At 30.8% G+C, this 18,492-nt stretch overlaps 1 protein-coding gene across 1 annotated transcript; it reads left to right on the top strand.

Annotated features, from left to right (window-relative positions):
- Positions 1–14,576: 14,576 nt before the first annotated feature.
- Positions 14,577–18,230, top strand: LOC124922340 (probable splicing factor 3A subunit 1). The gene is made up of 4 exons (XM_047463073.1): positions 14,577–14,938; positions 15,381–17,513; positions 17,603–17,855; positions 17,900–18,230. Exons 2-4 carry the CDS (start codon positions 15,411–15,413, stop codon positions 17,914–17,916), a joined length of 2,373 nt encoding a protein of 790 aa, XP_047319029.1. The 5' UTR covers positions 14,577–14,938; positions 15,381–15,410; the 3' UTR covers positions 17,917–18,230.
- Positions 18,231–18,492: the final 262 nt, after the last annotated feature.

The raw sequence follows: 18,492 nt of genomic DNA on the forward strand, positions 1-18,492 counted from the left end.
TATACTTGGTATGGTTATTTGGTATGAAATCTTGTTTGCTATAAATATGGTTAGTAAGAAAATGCAGTCATCATCTATGTGTATTGATTCTGCCATTAATCAATTGGAAAGCTTAATTGTATTTTTTGAGAAGTTTCGAATAGATGGGTTTGTCTTTAGTTTAATTATTGCAAATGATATTGCATGTGAAATGGACATAGATCCTTTTTTTTCGACTAAACGTGTTAAGAAGATCCCTAGAAAATATTTTGATGATAATACTTCTAATGTTGAACAACAATCGCCAAAAGAATCTTTTAGGATCAACTATTTTTTAGTATTGGTTGATATGTCTCTTGCATCCCTAAAACATAGGTTTGAACAATTGAATGAGTTTAATAACTTATTTGGGTTCCTTATGAATTCTGGAAAGTTGAAGGCATTGAATGAAAGCAAATTGAAAGAAAAGTGTAGCACATTTTGTAATGTATTTTCTCATAAAGGTACGTGTGATGTTAATTTGAATGATTTGTTTTCTGAACTAAAAATACTACAAGTTGCTTTACCTAGTTTGGATATGCCCGCTGCTGAAATTCTTGATTTTGTAATGTCAATAGATTGCTATCCTAATGTCTCTATTGTATATCGAATTTTACTAACATTGCCTGTTACGGTAGCTTCTACTGAAATAAGTTTTTCTAAGTTAAAATTATTGAAAAATTATTTAAGATCTTCGGTGTCTCAAGATAGATTGAATGGACTTGCTATTTTATGTATTGAAAAAGATTTTTTGGAATATATTGATTACGATACAATTATCAATGATTTTGCATCTAAAAATGCAAGAAGAAGTCACTTTCGTTGACAATTTATGTTGCATCTTTGTAGATATTGGAAGGTTATTGAAGATCAACGGTGAAACACAAGTGAAGTTTATGCGTAGGGCCTCAATTTCGTGCTTTCGCCTAAAGCCTAAAAAATCTCAGGAACGGCACTGATCACAAGGCTAACCAGGTACAGCCAACTCAGGTACATAATTCGTCGTCCTCTTCATTTGACCTCCTACAGGAAAGACATAAATAGAAAGTGCAGGGACTCCTCTGGATGTTCCACAACAACGGACATGTACGAGCAAGGAGTTTCGGGGCTCCCACTTAACAAAAATCGACCATGTCTTGCCTCAATTCACAAAGAATTGACAAATAATTAAATTAAGTTACAAGTTCATCCTCGATGATTTTGAGGAGATAATAATTATCTTTTATAAAAAAAACTTAAAAATATATTAATATATATAAATAAAATAAATAATAATAATTTAAAATAAAAAGTATTTTAATATTTTAATTAATGATTTGAGTGATCTGATTCATAAGAGATGAATGAAGATTCATAAGAGATGAATGAAATGATGTTTGATGTTGTTTGGGTTATTTAAAAAACTCATACTGAACAAGGTTTAACAAAGGTTAACTTCCGATCAGTACCAAGTCCATCATCAATATCCTTGGGTCGTGGTTTCCAAGCCTAAGCCCGGAAATGGCTAACCCGACGACGGATTTCAAATGACTATGCTTTGTACGGTTGTACCTTGCCTGTCCTAAGATAATCAGATGAACTAATTAGGTCGATAATTCCTAAATCAAATAACTGAACTAAAAAGTGACACTAATTTCAGATAGTTTCAACTAATAATCGAAACTTGAATAAAATGAAGACAAAAGACTGTAAGTTGAAAATAAAATTAATATATTGACCGAAGGGCGCTTATAGTGATTACCAGATCAGACGTTTAATTAGTCTTAACAATTAATCGACACTCATAAAAACCTCACAGCCCCTCAAAGAGTTTTTCAAAAATAAGTTGTAAATATCAGTCTGTCTCCCTTCTCCTTGTCAATCGTCTCTTCTTTTATAGGCGTCGGGGAGTCAAATTCTTCTTCGACGCGGTCTTCTCGACAAGCTTCGAGAAGATTGTCGGGTCGTCCTGGTGCTCCACTTTCTTAGGAATCGAACAAATGAGCAATGAATGGGAAATGACTAATTCTTGTCATTTAATTCTTCATGTAGTTAGTGAAAGGTGCAGGCTTCATGGGCCTCTCTAATTCGTTTAGGACTGAATTCCAATGAATAGTCTAGCTTTTATTTTTTTAGGTAAAATAAGATAATAAAAATAGATAATTTCTATTTTATTCTTCAATTTATAAATAATATAATTTTTATAAATAAACAATAATATTAATAATTAATATCTTAATTATTAATTTACCATTTATTATTTATTTTATTTTTCTAATATCCAATATTTTACTAATAAATAATATCGATAATAATAAATTAATTTGTCAAACTCAATTATTATTTTATTTATTCTTTGATATATTTTGTCCAATTATTTTTTTATCTTTTTTCAAAATACCTAATAAATAATAATACATTTAATCCATTATTTACCATAATTATTTAATTAATTATTTAATTATAACATTTGAATTTTTATTTTTTGAAATAATCCGCAATTAATCATTTTAGAATTCAATTGATTAAAATTATTATTTAAAATAATTTCTATTTTTCATTCAATTAGCCGTACATGATTTTAGACAAATCTACAAATGTTTTAAAGATTTAAATAATGAATTGTAATTACACTAAGTATTAACGTTTTTAAAACTCATTTTAAATTGAAATTTAAATTCTTATATACTGAAGTTTAATGTCGGATATACTGAAGTGTAATGTCATTTAAACTTAATGTAATTTTTTTACACTAAACATTAACGCCTTTTAAAATTCAACTAAATTGTTTATAAACTAAAATTTAAATTTTTATATACTAAAATATAATTTCTTTTACCTTGAAATGTAATATCTGATATATTGAAGTGTAACGTTTTATCTGAAAAAGTGTAATTTCTTTTACACTAAATATTAACGTTTTTAAAACTTAACTAAATTGTGTTTTAAATTGAAATTTAAATTCTTAAAGACTTAAATTTAACTTCTTTTACATTTTAATGTCTGATATTAAGAAAACTTAATTTATTGAATTCTTGTATATAAAAAAAAACTAATTATTATGTTAAACCATTAAAATTAAATATGTCAAAGACATAAATGTTTAAATGTGCAATAACATAACACTGTTATAATTTTTTTAACTAATATATGAGCGGCAAATTCCATTGAAAATGGATACACATTGTTTTTTAAGCAACAGACATTTAGAGTTTAGGTATCCTCCCTTCTTTGTTTGTTTTATAAGTAGGAATTAAGAAAATAATATGAATTAGAGAAAAACTATGCCATTTGATAATTTTAATTTTGAATGTTATATATATATATATATATATATATATATATATATATATATATATATATATATATATATATATATATATATATATATATATATATATATATATAAGAAACAATTAAGAATTGAAAACAAGAGTGTAGAGCAAATAGTGTATTATCCATAAAACAAAAACAAGTTAAGTTGAGGGAAAGAATGTATTAGGGCTGATAGTTAGATGAAGAATTTGATATGTTTCTACTATTTACTTTTAAAATTATTGGGAAATTTATGACTAAGAATAAAAAAATAAAAAAAATAAAAAATTGTGGTGGGAAAATTATCAGGTCTCTGATAAAGTTTACAAAAATATATATTTTATTGGAAAAAAGCTCACTTAGACGTATGTACTTGTACAACTAGCTCATTTAGACGTATGTACTAATAAAAGGTCATTTAAACATATGTACTATCAAAAATTGGCTCATTTAGCCTCTTTTAGTAACCATGGTTAACTTTTATTTTTAAATTTATATATTTATTAATTAAATATTAATATATTTTCTCTCTCTTTCTTTTTCATTAATTAAAGTAGGTAATTTATTTTATTCTTAAATTTTTTATTATTTTAATATTAATTTTTATTTTATATTTCATCTTTTTTTATTAGTTTTTATTTCTCATATTTCTTAAATTCTCATTTTTTTTTAAAAAATTTAACAACTTATTTATGAATTTTATGTTTTACCGTAATATTTTTTTGAAGGGTTTTTTTCTTATTTTATTTAATATAATAAAAATGAAAAAGAGTTTTTTTCTTATTTAGTTTAATATAAATAAAAATGAAATTAATAATTTTTTATTTAATTTTTATTCACGACTTATATTAGTAAATTAATTGTTTTGTCTAATATTTGATTATTACTCTTTTGGTGTTTGATGAATGAGTTTTTATTATTATCCAATTCTTAATTATTAATTAATTTATTTTTGTGTTGAAGAATTTTTATTATTGAAAGAATTTTTATTGTTATATTCAATTATTGGGATAAACAAATTTAAAATAATTAATAATTAATGTAAATATAAAAAATATATATATATATAAAAGAAAAAGAAATATAGAGTTAAAATAATTAATAATGAATGCTCATGTATATATATATATATAAAATAAAATTAAAATAATCAATCATAAATATTCATATAAAAATAATAAAAAATTATAAAAAAGAAAAAAAATAGAGAGTTCATTTATTAGTAATAAATGAAATAATAAATGAAAAGAAAAGAAAGAGAAAATATATTAATATTTAATTAATAAATATATAAATTTAAAAATAAAAGTTAACCATGGTTACTAAAAGAGGCTAAATGAGCCAATTTTTGATAGTACATATGTTTAAATGACCTTTTATTAGTACATACGTCTAAGTGAGCTAGTTGTACAAGTACATACGTCTAAGTGAGCTTTTTTCCTATTTTATTTGTCTTTAGAAAATACTCTTTCACGTGACGCGAAAAGATGCCCTATAATGCTTATAAAAATTACCTTGTGTGTCGCATCACAAAAAGTTATTTTTGTAAACATTATCGCGCCATGCTGAGTCATTTTTACAAATATTATCGTGCCATCAATTAAATATAAATAATCGTTTTTACCAACTTTATCTAGTTTGAGTTATTTTTCAAAATAATATCAGGGTCCTTTATAAAATTTCCCTTTCTTTTACTATTTTTATTTTATTTATTAGCTCGCTCCCTTATTTTGTGTTGTGGAAATAAAATAGAACCCAAACTAATTTAAACCCTAGCCCAGCCCAACAAGAAATGCCCGTGTTCCTCCATTTTTGCCGAACAGCACAGCGATTGACTTCCTTGTGAATGTGAAGAGGTTTTATAATTGGCACCACCCACGCTCTCTATTTATTATATATATTTATAACCTAATATATATATATTTATTAACCTAAATATAAAATAATATATATTTATTAACCTAAATATAAAATAGATCTGATAATAGGCACGCACCGACCCTCTCTTCACCGAAAACCTTCTTCTTCCAGATCTCCGCCGCACCACCTGCAACCGGAAACCATAAGTCTGCAGTCTCCGGAAACCGCCTGCAGCCGCCGCCGCCGGATCTGTCTTCTACCAACGGAAACCTAAGAACAGAGGTATTTCAAAAAATATTTTCTGGTTTTTCTCATATTTGATACTTATTTGTTATTTAATAATAATAATAATAATAATAATAATGTTAAATTTTGATTTTTGAATTTTTCATAATCTTAAAAATAAAAATAATTAATTAAATTTGAAAAATGTGGCAAGCGCTTACAAAATGAATCATTTATCTTTTATAAAAGTGTTATTTCTAATTAATTTCATTTTTCATTTATTTAATTATTAATTAAATGAGTCACATTAAAAGAGTTTAAAAAATGAACATAAATGACCATTTTGAGAGTTGGGTCAAGCTGTGTTTTGAATATGCATGCCAGCAGAACAAGACTGGAAGAAGCTGAGACTGCCATCAGTATGATGTTTTTGAGCATGGCCTGATGTGGATAGTGAGCTCCCTTAAGGATTGGACTTCTCAAAAACTAGGTTCATATGCAAGTGAATCAGATCACAAGGCTAACCAGGTACAGCCAACTCAGGTGCATAATTCGTCGCCCTCTTCATTTGACCTCCTACAGGAAGACATAAATAAAAAGTGCATGCCCTCCTCTGGATGTTCCACAACTAGGGGCGGAGCCAGGTACAAGTCGGCTCGGGCGGTAGCCCGGGTAGCCCTAAATATCTTGTATGTTTTTATCAGTAACGACATTACATTACTATCGTCAGGGGCGGAGCCACGCATGGGCTAGGGTGGGCTACAGCCCCACCTAAATTAAAATCTTAAAATAAAACATTTTACCATATATCTTCAACATGTGACTTTCAGTTTAGTTGGCTATGTAACCAAATTGTGAAAATGAGGTTAGGTGATCAAACCCTAGTCTCACTTTTAATTTATTATATTTTATCTATAAACTAATTCATAATTATTTTATTTTATATTAACAATATTTATAATAATACATAAATTTTAATTAATATATAAATAAGATTTATTTATATAAATAAAGTATAAAAAATTATATATAAAATAATGTAAATCTTATAATAATATTATTTATTTTAAAATTATATTTATATAATAATTATACCTTATTTTTATTTATTTAAATATAATTAATAATACAAATTATTTATAAGGGTAAAATATAAAAATTAAAATAATAATAGTGTTTTATATTTCTTAATTATAAACTATTTCAAAAAATTTTAAGAAAATATAAATTAATATTAATAAACAAGTTAAAATAGTTACATTGGTTTGATTCGGTATTTAAATAAAGAATTTGATATCCCTGCTCAAAAATCTAACAAATCTCCTAGAATTGATGTTGATTTAAGTTCTCTTAAACTTGATCCAGCATTACGTATTCTGATATGGAAATATCCTTTTAATCAAAGGGATGAAATTAGACGAGTTTATATCAAGATGGGTCATATCAACCTATTCAGGATGAGTACCCGCCGACCAAATTTGGAAATCAAAATCGACCGTTCTAAAGTCATTGGTTTAAGAAATTTATTTGGTTAGAATACTCTTCTTTGAAAGATGCTGCTTTTTGTTTCCCATGTTTCTTGTTTGAACATAAGCAACTCCAAAAACCTACATTTACAATAGATGGATTCAAATATTGAAAACGAGTTAATGATGGGGATAGATGCTCTTTTGTTATGCATATATGATGTAATATTTCACCACATAATAGGGCAGTTGAATATCTTGATAATCTAATGAATATCCTTGTCATATTGACAAAGCACTAAATGCACAGTCTTCAGATGAAAAACAAAATAACAGATTACGGCTTACAACAACTATTGAAAGCACTCGGTGACTCACTTTTCAAGCGTGTGCATTGAGAGGGCATGACGAGTCTCCATCTTCTAATAATCGTGGAAATTTTTTTGAAAAAAAAAAGTGGAGCATAGAAAGTTAAATTTGAGATGCAAGTTGGAGCCAGTCTCTGGTAATTTTTCATCCTGGCTCCGCCCCAGACCATCGTAATTGATTATTTTCTGTCGCTAAAAGGCACTAATGAGAGTAAACTTACTTTATTTTGTTTGTTTATTTGATATTATTATAAAACTAGCCCGGGTAGATTTTTTTGATAAAAAATTAGCCCGGGTAGGTTTCAAATCTTGGCTCTGCCCCTATCCATAACAACTGACAGGTACGAGCAAGGAGTTTCGGGACTCCCGCTTAACAAAACTTGACCTTGTCTTGCCTCAATTCACAAAGAATTGACAAGTAATCTATCACACCCCGAACCAAAACAAATGAGGCGTGCAGTCACCGCATGTCATCCATACATAACATGTTAAGCTAACAAAATCTTTAAACATTGATAAAATAGACTAATACTTTCATCCATCAACAAAATGTCTTTAATTACATCATGCTTTTGTCATAAATTAAGACTTTATACATTAGTTCAAAATAGGTGATGACATATCACAATTTTACAAAAACTATCCACTAATATTTCTACACTCTCTATACATCTTTACTAATACAAAATAGAGTGTTAAACTTCATTACCGGCTAGTATAAATATATATATATATATCGTCTTCTTTCCAATCGTCCTCCAGGCAAATCTTTGTTCTTATCTAAAAAAATCTTTGTTCTTACTTATTTTTTTTTACAGTTGGATAAAAAATAATGTATAGAAAACAATTTCTTAAATTAAGAAACTCAAACTTTTACTGTACTACTAAAGACAGAAAGAAAAAGTTGTACGCATAGACAAACTACTAAGAGGGTGAGTGTGGACTATAGTCTAAGGTAATTTTTTATTTTTATATATTAATATTTAAAATATTTTTTTTTAAATATAGATTAAAATAAATATTTTTTTACGTGGAAGATGATTCATTGAGTTTTTTAAATTTTAAACTTCAATTTATAATATTAAAATAATTAGTTTGATTTATTTATAAATAAATAAAATCAAAACAATTAATCTCATAGTCAAAAACTCAATTAAAAAAAATAATTAAGATTAATTATTGTATCAATTAATCAAATTAATTAAGGGTTAAGGCCAAAACAAAAAATAAAATTATTTGGGATAAATTGTGTACATATTTTATCTCAAGATAATTTTAGAAAAATGAAATGGACAAAAATAAATAATTTAGAATGAATTGTTGTAGCCATTTCATCTAAAAATAATTATTTATTTAACCCTAAAAATATAAAAAAAATAAAATAAAATAAATTGGTAAAACAATTGTCATATTTATTTTAATATTTTTTATATTTTAAAATATCAAAATTAAAGCTAAAAGGGTAAAAGAAAAATTAATTTCAAACAAATTCTTAAGGTTTAAAATAAAATTAAATCAGTAATCGGGTGTAACCGAAATTCTATTGAATGGCTATCGCCGAAACCGCAGTCATGAGTATCGAATTTTCATCCAAGGCCCATCAACTACACGCGTAGCCCGATGTAGAAGAAGCAGCGCTAGGCCATAGGGGATCAGCTAACGTAGACGTTAGCTTCGTCCTTTCGAACGCTGACGAAATGTCAGGCCTTGAAGGATCATTAACCGAACACCTCGCGAACATTAGACGCGCACAAAACGACATTGTTTTGGCCTCCGGTATTCTTCTTCATCGCGACACCGCGAAGATAAGGATGAAGATCCGTTTTGATTTTGCCAACTTGAAACTCTCTCGTTAGTCAACCATTTTGGTTGATTTAAAGCCTGAAATGATCACCCTACGATGGTGATCATTTCTCCTACAAGAATTTGGATTATACATCCCTATTCCCGCCAACTTGCATGAAGAACAGTCAAAATTCTATAAATAGATTTTGGATGATTCAATCCACTTGAATGGATCAACCAACCTTGGGCAACTATAAATAGCCCCCTTAGTTGACCCGAAGGCAAGAGATTCACTATCCACCTTTTAATCGTGGATTTTTATAAATTCGTCAATAAAGTTTTAAACTTTCGGATTTTTTTGAAAACTTTAGATAAGGCCATAAAACTTAGATCTAAGCATCCCAGCAGCTTCCTTAAGGTTTAATAAGTGTTCTTCAATCCTTGGTAAGGATCCAATCACCCTCTAATTCATATTTACAGTTTGAATTTGAAATTTTTATATTTCAAATTACATAAGCTTGTATGTTTGATGTTTATAATATTTTATGGTTAAATAATAATCATAGGATCATTTAGAAACTATCTGGATAAGATAAAACCGATCAATCGATCTAAATAACAAAAACTCAAATTTGAATTTTTAAAACCCAAAAATCGAGTTTGTTGTTCTTAGGTTAATTATGTTGAATCTCAGCCTAGAAAGCATCCAAACATGATTGTAATCATGTTAGGCATCTGTTTGATCCATTACGATCATGTTTGATATGTAAAAGAATAGAAGGTTGCAACTTATATAATATGTAAAAAATTGTTAAATTTCATAAACTTTTTGTCTTATTTTTACATTGCAATGATACGAGATAAAATTTTAAATATATAAATTTGTTATTTAATCTTTTATATTTATTTTATTTTAGTAGGGATATTAGTAGTTCAGATCAATTAATATAATTAATATGCTCACTTATTACTCGTAATATTGTAATACTTATAATTTTTATAATGCAGAGGAAAAAAATTATAAATTCGCATATCGATATTTGCGACTATGCAATGCTTCGTATGGAGCCATTTGTTTACTTGCTTGATAACTATTATTATAAGCAAACTCAATAAGTGGTAAGTGATCATCCCACGATCTACCAAAATCAATGATACACGCACCATGCATGTCTTTCATTATCTGATTTACCCTTTCTGTTTGTCCATTTATTTGAGGATGAAATGATGTACTGAAATTTAGCTTTGTTCCCAAACATTCATGTAGACTTTTCCAGAAATGAGAGATGAAACGATTATCTCTATCTGAAACAATAGATGTTGGAACACCATGTAATCGTACAATTTCTTTAACATATACACGTGTTAAATTGTTCAACATAAATCCAGTTGGAATATCTAAGAAGTGAGTTGATTTAGTTAACCTGTCAACAATTACCCATACCACAATATTTCCGCTTCTTTTCTTGGTAGCCCAAATACAAAATCCATATAAATGTCTTTCCATTTCCATTATGGAATAGGCATAAGATTCAATAATCCTGTTGATCTTTGATGTTCTGCCTTTACCTCTTGACATGTTTAACATCTGGAAACTAATTGAACGATTTATCTTTTCATGTTGTTCCACCAATAATACTCTCTCAAGTTCAAAATGAAAAATAAACTAAGCTACAAGTTAAATGATTGCAGAGTACATCACTATTTCAATTAAGAGCTTCTTCGTATTGTTTTTTTTTTAAATCTAGAGGGAGAAAAAAATAATGATTGTTGATGATTTTAAGAGAGGTGATTGTTATTTTTTTGATAAAAATATTTAAAGGGTATTATATTTATAAATAAAATAAAAATATAATAATTTAAAATATAGGGTATTTTAGTATTTTGGTTAATGATTTTAGTGATGTGATTGATAAGAGGGGAGTGAAGTGATGTTTGATTTTGTTTTGGTATTTTAAAAACTCATATCGACGAGGACTAATAGATGTTAACTTCCCGATCAGTACCAAATCCATCATCAATATCCTTGGGTTGTCGTTTCCAAGCCTAAGCCCGAAAATGGCTAACCCGACGACCGATTTCAAAGGACTAGGCTTTGTACCTTGCATGTCTTAAGATAATCAGATGAACACATTAGGCGATAATTCCAAAATCAAATAACTGAACTAAAAAATGACACTAATTTCATATAGTCTCAACTAATAATCAAAACATAAATAAAATGAAGACAAAAGACTGTAAGTTGGAAATAAAATTAATATATTGATCGAAGGGCGCTTATAGTGATTACCAGACTAGACGTTCTTGATAGTTAGAACTTAGAATCAGTCTTAACAATTAATCGACACTCAAAATAATCTCAGTCCCTCAAAGAGTTTTTCAAAAAAAGTTGTAAATATTAGTCTGTCTCCCTTCTCCTTGTCAATCGTCTCTTCTTTTATAAGCGTCGGGAGTCAAATTCTTCTTCGACGTGGTCTTCTTGACAGTCTTCTGGAAGACTGTCGTGTCGTCCTGGTGCTCCACTTGCTTAGGAATCGGACCAATGAGCAAGGATTGGGAAATGACTCATTCTTCTCATTTAATTCTTGCAGGCTTCATGGACCTCTCTAATTCGTTTAGGCCTGGAATCCAATGGTTTTTTTAGCGATAAAATAAGATAATAAAAATTAATAATAATAATAATAAATAATTTTTATTTAATTTCTTATTCTAAAAATAATATAACTTCTACCAATAAACAATAATATTAATAATTAATATAATTATCCTTATCTTTTATTATTAATTTTATTTTTCTAATATTCAATATTTTACCAAATAAATAATATTAGATAATAATTGATTAATACATCAAACTCAGTTATTATTTTATTTATTCTTTGATATATTTTATTTTTTATATTTTTATTTTTTTTCAAATTATCTAATTAATAATAATAATTCTTTTATTATTCACCATAATTATTTAATCGTAACATTTGAATTTGAATTTTTTTTATTTTTTTTATTTTTTAAAATAATCCATAATTAATTATTTTAAGATTCAATTGATACGATATTGTTTTTTAAAATAATTTCTAATTCTCATTTAATTAGCCCGTACATGATTTTAGACAAATAATTGTATAGACTTGGAATTATTTTAAAAAATAATAATAAATTTGAAGGAACAAAATGAGTGTTTATTTCTTTTAAATTAAACATTACCTTTTTTAAAACACAACTAAATTGTGTTTTAAATTTAAATTCTTATATACTGAAATGTAATGTCTGATATACTGTCTTGTAATGTCTGATACACTGAAGTGTAATGTCATTTAAACTGAAGTATAATATTTATATACTGAAGTGTAATTTATTTTACACTAAACATTAACGTTTTTTAAAACTCGACTAAACTGTTTTTAAACTGAAATTTAAATTCTTATATACTGAAATATAATTCCTTTTACACCAAAATATAACGTTTGATATATTGAAGTATGATGTTTGATATACTAAAGTGTAATGTTTGATACATTAAAATGTAATGTCGGATAAATTGAACTATAATGTTATTTAAACTGAAATGTAACGTTTTATATACTCAAGTGTAATTTTTTTTACACTAAACATTAATGTTTTTAAAACTCAATTACATTATGAATTTAAATTTTTAAAGACTTAAATGTAATTTCTTTTATACTATTAAAATGTATTGTATAATATCTGATATTAGGAAAACCTAATTTATTTAATTTGTACAAGTAAAAAAAAACTTTATTATTATGTTCAACCATTAAAATTAAATATGTCAAGACATATATGTCTAAATGTGCAAAAACATAACACTGTTATATTTTTTTAAGTAATGAACCATAATATATATTAGTTTTCACCATAAATAATGAGTGGCAAATTCTATTGAATATGGATAGACATTGTTTTTTAAGCAACAAACATTTAGAGTTTAGGTATCCTCCCTTCTTCAAACATTTAGAGTTTAGGTATCCTCCCTTCTTCTTTGTTTGTTTTATAAGTAGGAATTAAGAAAATAATATGAAATAGAGAAAAACTATGTCATTTGTTAATTTTAATTTTGAATGTTAGTTAGATATATTATATATTTAAGAAACAATTAAGAATTGTAAAACAAAAGTGTATCCATAGAACAAAACAAATTAAGTTGAGGGAAAGAATGCATTATGGCTGATAGTTAGATGAAGAATTTGATATATTTCTACTATATATTTTAAAATTTATTAAATGATATGTTTTTTTAGACCAAGCTTAATAGTTTCTATTGGGAAATTTATGTCTAATAATTAACTTCTTTTTCTTTTTTTTAAAATGATCAGGGGTATGATAAAGTTTGTAAAAATATCTTTTCAGCATGTCTAAAGACGAAAATACCCTTCACGTGACGCGACACATGCCCCACGTGACACGAATGATTGACCTGATAATGTTTGCAAAAATAACCTTGCGTGACGCGAAAGGTGTGCGAGGTTATTTTTGCAAACATTATCGCGCCGCGTTAGGTTATTTTTACAAAGTTGCTTTTGCAAACTTTATCGGGTCTGGGTCATTTTCCAAAATGATATCATTATTAGGCAGAATTTTACAAATGATCTTCAAAATAATCTTATTTCCAAAAACAACAGGGGAGTAAAGTTTGCAAAAGTAATATTTTGCCCCTGGCAAAAGACAATTATACCCCAATTAAAAATACTTTTCTTCCCTCATCTTTTCTTTCCTCTTTCTCTTCCTCCATCCCTCTCTTCCTTCATTCTTTACGGCCATTAACCATCTTCAAGCAACGAGCAAACGAGCCACCTTCAAGCAACGAGCAAATGATCACCCAGCAACGCCGATACGTGCAAACGACATCGAGACGTTTGCTTCCCCTCTCCCTAACGTCTACTATCCCCACGACTGTAGCATTCCGCCGATAGATAAACATTGTTCATATTGTTTATATTGATCATATTATTGTTATAACTGAAATTATTGTTCATATTTTTATAGCTGAAAATATTATTCATATTGTGTTTATTGATTGTTAGCGCAAGCGACAAATGCATTTTTCGTAGGCGACAATTGCATTTTCGTCTATGAAATTTTTATTTTATTTTTCGCCTGCGAATATTCAATTTTCGTCTACGAAAAACGCATTTGCAGACAAAAAATAAATAAATTATTTTTCGTAGGCGTCTCGGCGGCGTTTGCTTGGACGGCTCGTTGTCGGGGGCCTCGTTGCGCTGAGAGTGGGAAGGTGGTTCGTCCGTTCGTAGTCATAGAATGAAGAGAAAAAAAGAGAAAGAAGAATTATTTTTGTCAGGAGTATATTGGTCTTTTTACCGTGAACAAAATATTATTTTTACAAAACTTTACTCCACCACTAGTGTTATTTTTTAAAATAAGACTATTATGAAAGTCATCTCGTCAAATTTCCCTTATATGTAATTTCGTAAAATTTCCCTTTCTATTACTATTTTTATTTTATTCATTAGCCCGCTCCCTTATTTTCTATATTTTATTTTTGTGCTGTGGAAATAAAATAGAACCCAAACTAATTTAAACCCTAGCCCAGCCCAACAAGCAATGCCCGTGCTCCTCCATTTTTGCCGAACAGCGATAGGAGAAGGAAACCTGATCTTCGGTGACGACTTGTGCTTGCGGCAAGAGCTCGTTCGTCTCCGGCTAGGCCAGCTCACACAACGATTAATGCTAAAGATGGCGCCGGTGAAGTTAACGTCGTGAACCTAGTGAAGAAATTGAGGAGGCAGCGTGAACGTCGTGGTCTTAGGTCTACCTCAACTCAAGCGAGGATCCTTTCAGTTTCACTGCTCCAACAAGGCCTTTGCAATTATCGGATGTCGTTCGATAGGAGCAGATCTTGATAGCTCTTAGTCGACCTGTTTCAGATTTGAGAAGCCAGAGGTGTTTTATTTTATGTCTTTCGTAGTTTGCTACTGTTTGTTTGCAGATGAATAATAGAGCATGTTAGAATGATAATATGGTATTATTATTCCAGTACTGCACCGATATAGCTTTGATGCCAATTGCCCTTTCCCGACTTGAGATTGAGACTCAAACTGGATTAGATCTGAATCAGCAAGAAATTTAGGGATAGATTGAGGAAGAGAATAAAATAGTTAGGCCCCAGACAATGATTCATTTTGAGTGATCATTTGCTATATAATAGTTGTTTTATTCAAGAGAAAGAAGAACTTGCAGTTTATGCCCTAGCTTATTTTGTTCCTTCTTTCGCTTCAGCTGGTTTTTTCTTTTCTATTTTATTAAGCTAGAACAGTAAAAGATAGGCATTTCAAGTGAGCTCAAATTATATATGTTAATTAACACTATCTGGCTCTATTCTCAGGTCATTTAGCAATTGGTTGAAGGGACAAGGATGCCTGAAGTGGTACCTATATTACCTCTCCCAGCTCCGCCCTCTGATGGGAATCTTGGTCCCCTACCTCTATCTCAAGTAATAGAGGACTTTAACGATGTCGGAAAACCAGATGTTGATGAAGACAAAACTAACTCAACTCCTGCATCAGTTGCAACTCACACTAACCCTATTGGTATCATACACCCTCCTCCTGATATTAGAAATATTGTTGACAAAACTTCTCAATTTGTTGCGAAAAATGGTCCTGAGTTTGAAAAGAGGATTGTTGCAAATAATGCTGGAAATGCAAAGTTCAACTTTCTGAATGGATCAGATCCATATCATGGTTATTACCAGCATCGACTCTCTGAATTCCGTGCTCAGAATCAATCTTCTACCCAACAACAGCCTTCTTCCCTTACTACTGATTCATTAGAACCTGAGTCGGCCCCTCCTGGTTCTGTTGCTGACGGAAATGACACAGCTGTTAAACCCGATCCTTCAGCCCAGTTCAGAACAATTCGTAAAATTCTAGAGCCCCCAGAGACTGAGCAGTACACGGTTAGGCTTCCTGAGGGAATTACAGGGGAGGAACTCGATATAATTAAGCTTACAGCTCAGTTTGTGGCTCGTAATGGGAAAGCTTTCCTAACCGGACTAACTAGCAGGGAGATGAATAACCCACAGTTCCATTTCTTGAAACCGACTCATAGCATGTTCATGTTTTTCACAGCTCTAGCCGATGCATATTCAAAAGTTTTAATGCCCCCTAAAGGGCTTACGGAGAAGTTGAAAAACAGTGTTGTTGATATGGCTACGGTGCTTGAACGATGCTTACACAGGCTGGAATGGGATCGATCTCAAGAGCAGGCGAGGCAGAAAGCTGAAGATGAAATTGAGCAGGAGCGGATGCAAATGGCGATGATTGACTGGCATGATTTTGTCGTTGTTGAAACTATTGATTTTGCTGACGACGAAGATGAGGAGCTACCTGTCCCAATGACGATTGAGGAAGTTATTAGGAGGAGCAAGACATCTGCTATGGAAGAAGAAGAGGTTGTCGAGCCTGGTAAGGAAGTCGAAATGGATATGGATGAAGAAGAGGTGCAACTAGTTCAAGAAGGAATGAGAGCTGCTAGCCTCGAAGAGAATAAAGAAAAGAGGAGCGAGTTTAAGTTTCAAGACGAGCAAGAACAACCGATGAGGATCGTTAAGAACTGGAAGAGGCCCGAGGAGAGAATCCACACGGAACGAGATTCGACGAAGTTCGTCGTATCGCCCATAACCGGCGAGCTGATTCCGATAAGCGAGATGTCCGAACACATGAGAATATCCCTCATCGATCCGAAATACAAGGAGCAAAAGGAGCGAATGTTTGCGAAGATTCGTGAGACGACTCTCGCTCAAGATGATGAGATTTCGAGAAATATCGTCGGACTGGCAAGAACTCGTCCCGATATTTTCGGAACCACCGAGGAAGAGGTTTCGAATGCGGTCAAGGCGGAGATTGAAAAGAACGACGAACCCCCAAAGCAGGTTATTTGGGACGGTCATTCGGGCAGCATCGGTCGGACTGCTACCCAAGCCATGTCACAAACTGGTTTGGAAGCTTTTGATGGTTTAGATTCAGAAGGAAGGCCTCTTCCTGGTCCTGCCGCTCCTCCACCACCTAAACCAGGTGTTCCGTCGATCAGACCACTTCCTCCTCCGGTTGGACTAGCTCTAAACCTTCCCCGGCCTCCTCCAAATGCACTTCAATATCCTCCACATCAAATGAGACCCCAAATGTTTCCGTCAGTTAGGGTTCCTCCTCCAATGGCGTTACTTCCTGGCCAGCAACAGATGATGATGAATCGACCACCACCTCAGATGCCTCCGTCGAGTATTCCGGTGCCACCTCCACCTGGTTCACAGTTTACACCACTTGCTGCTGCTCGTCACTTCATGGTTCCTCAACCCGGCATGCCTATGATGCCTCCACCTCCTTTACCTGGAATGCCGCCTCCTCCCCCACCTCCCGAGGATGCTCCTCCTCCGATCCCTGAAGAGCCAGAGCCAAAGAGACAGAAGTTAGATGATTATGCTCTTGTTCCGGAGGATGTGTTTCTTAGTCAACATCCGGTTTGTGTTGCTTTCTCTTCTTTCCCCTATAAATATTATTTTTAATGACATGCATCCTTGATTATGGTTTTTTCTTGTTGTTGTTTCAGGGGCCGGTTCGCATTACTGTTTCGATGCCAAATATTGAAGAAGGAACACTTAAGGGACAAGTATTGGAAATGACAGTTCAATCCTTGTCTGAAACAGTTGGTAGCCTGAAAGAGAAGATTGCTGGAGAAATACAGCTTCCTTCTAACAAACAGAAACTGAGTGGAAAGGCTGGTTTCCTCAAGGATAATTTAACACTTGCTTATTACAATGTTACTCAAGGAGAAACACTGGCTCTTTCACTGAGAGAACGTGGTGGAAGGAAGAGATGAAGAACGCTAGCACCATACTTTTTCTTGGTGGAAGGAAGAGATGAAGAACGCTAGCACCATACTTTTTCTTTCTTGTTCGAGGATACTCCAGTAGCGATTGTTGATTATTCAGGCAGAGTTCTTAATCAGGTTCCTTTTTCTTCAATAGGCCTATTATATTTGGAGATGAATATTATTGTATGACTTAAGGTGATGGTTTGCCTTTTTAAAGCTACCGAGTACTTAAAAGACATTGATTCTAGCTCCTTAGTCATGTCCTCCTTCACCCTTGTGTTTTGCTCAATGTTTTGCTATAGTAATATGTTGGTTCTGTCATTTTCTTCATTAGGATAATATAAAGTCTTTAATTTATGGTTCATTTGAAAATCTCTTTGGTCCCCATTTTGAATTTTTCGTTCAATGTGATATATGAATCAAACAAAAGTGTTTTCAAAGGAAACCTCTTCATAAGAAGTTTATAGTACATGTATTAAACAAATGGAATTCCATAACAAAAATGTTGGATTCTTAAGTTGATTCCATCATGGAAACACACTTGACTCAATAATAATACCAACCACCCAAAACCACACATAAACACTCCTCCAAGAACCAAAAACAAAATAAACACTTGTAATCTT

This window comes from Impatiens glandulifera, chromosome 1 (assembly GCF_907164915.1).
Source record: "Impatiens glandulifera chromosome 1, dImpGla2.1, whole genome shotgun sequence".
Classification (NCBI taxonomy): Eukaryota; Viridiplantae; Streptophyta; class Magnoliopsida; order Ericales; family Balsaminaceae; genus Impatiens; species Impatiens glandulifera.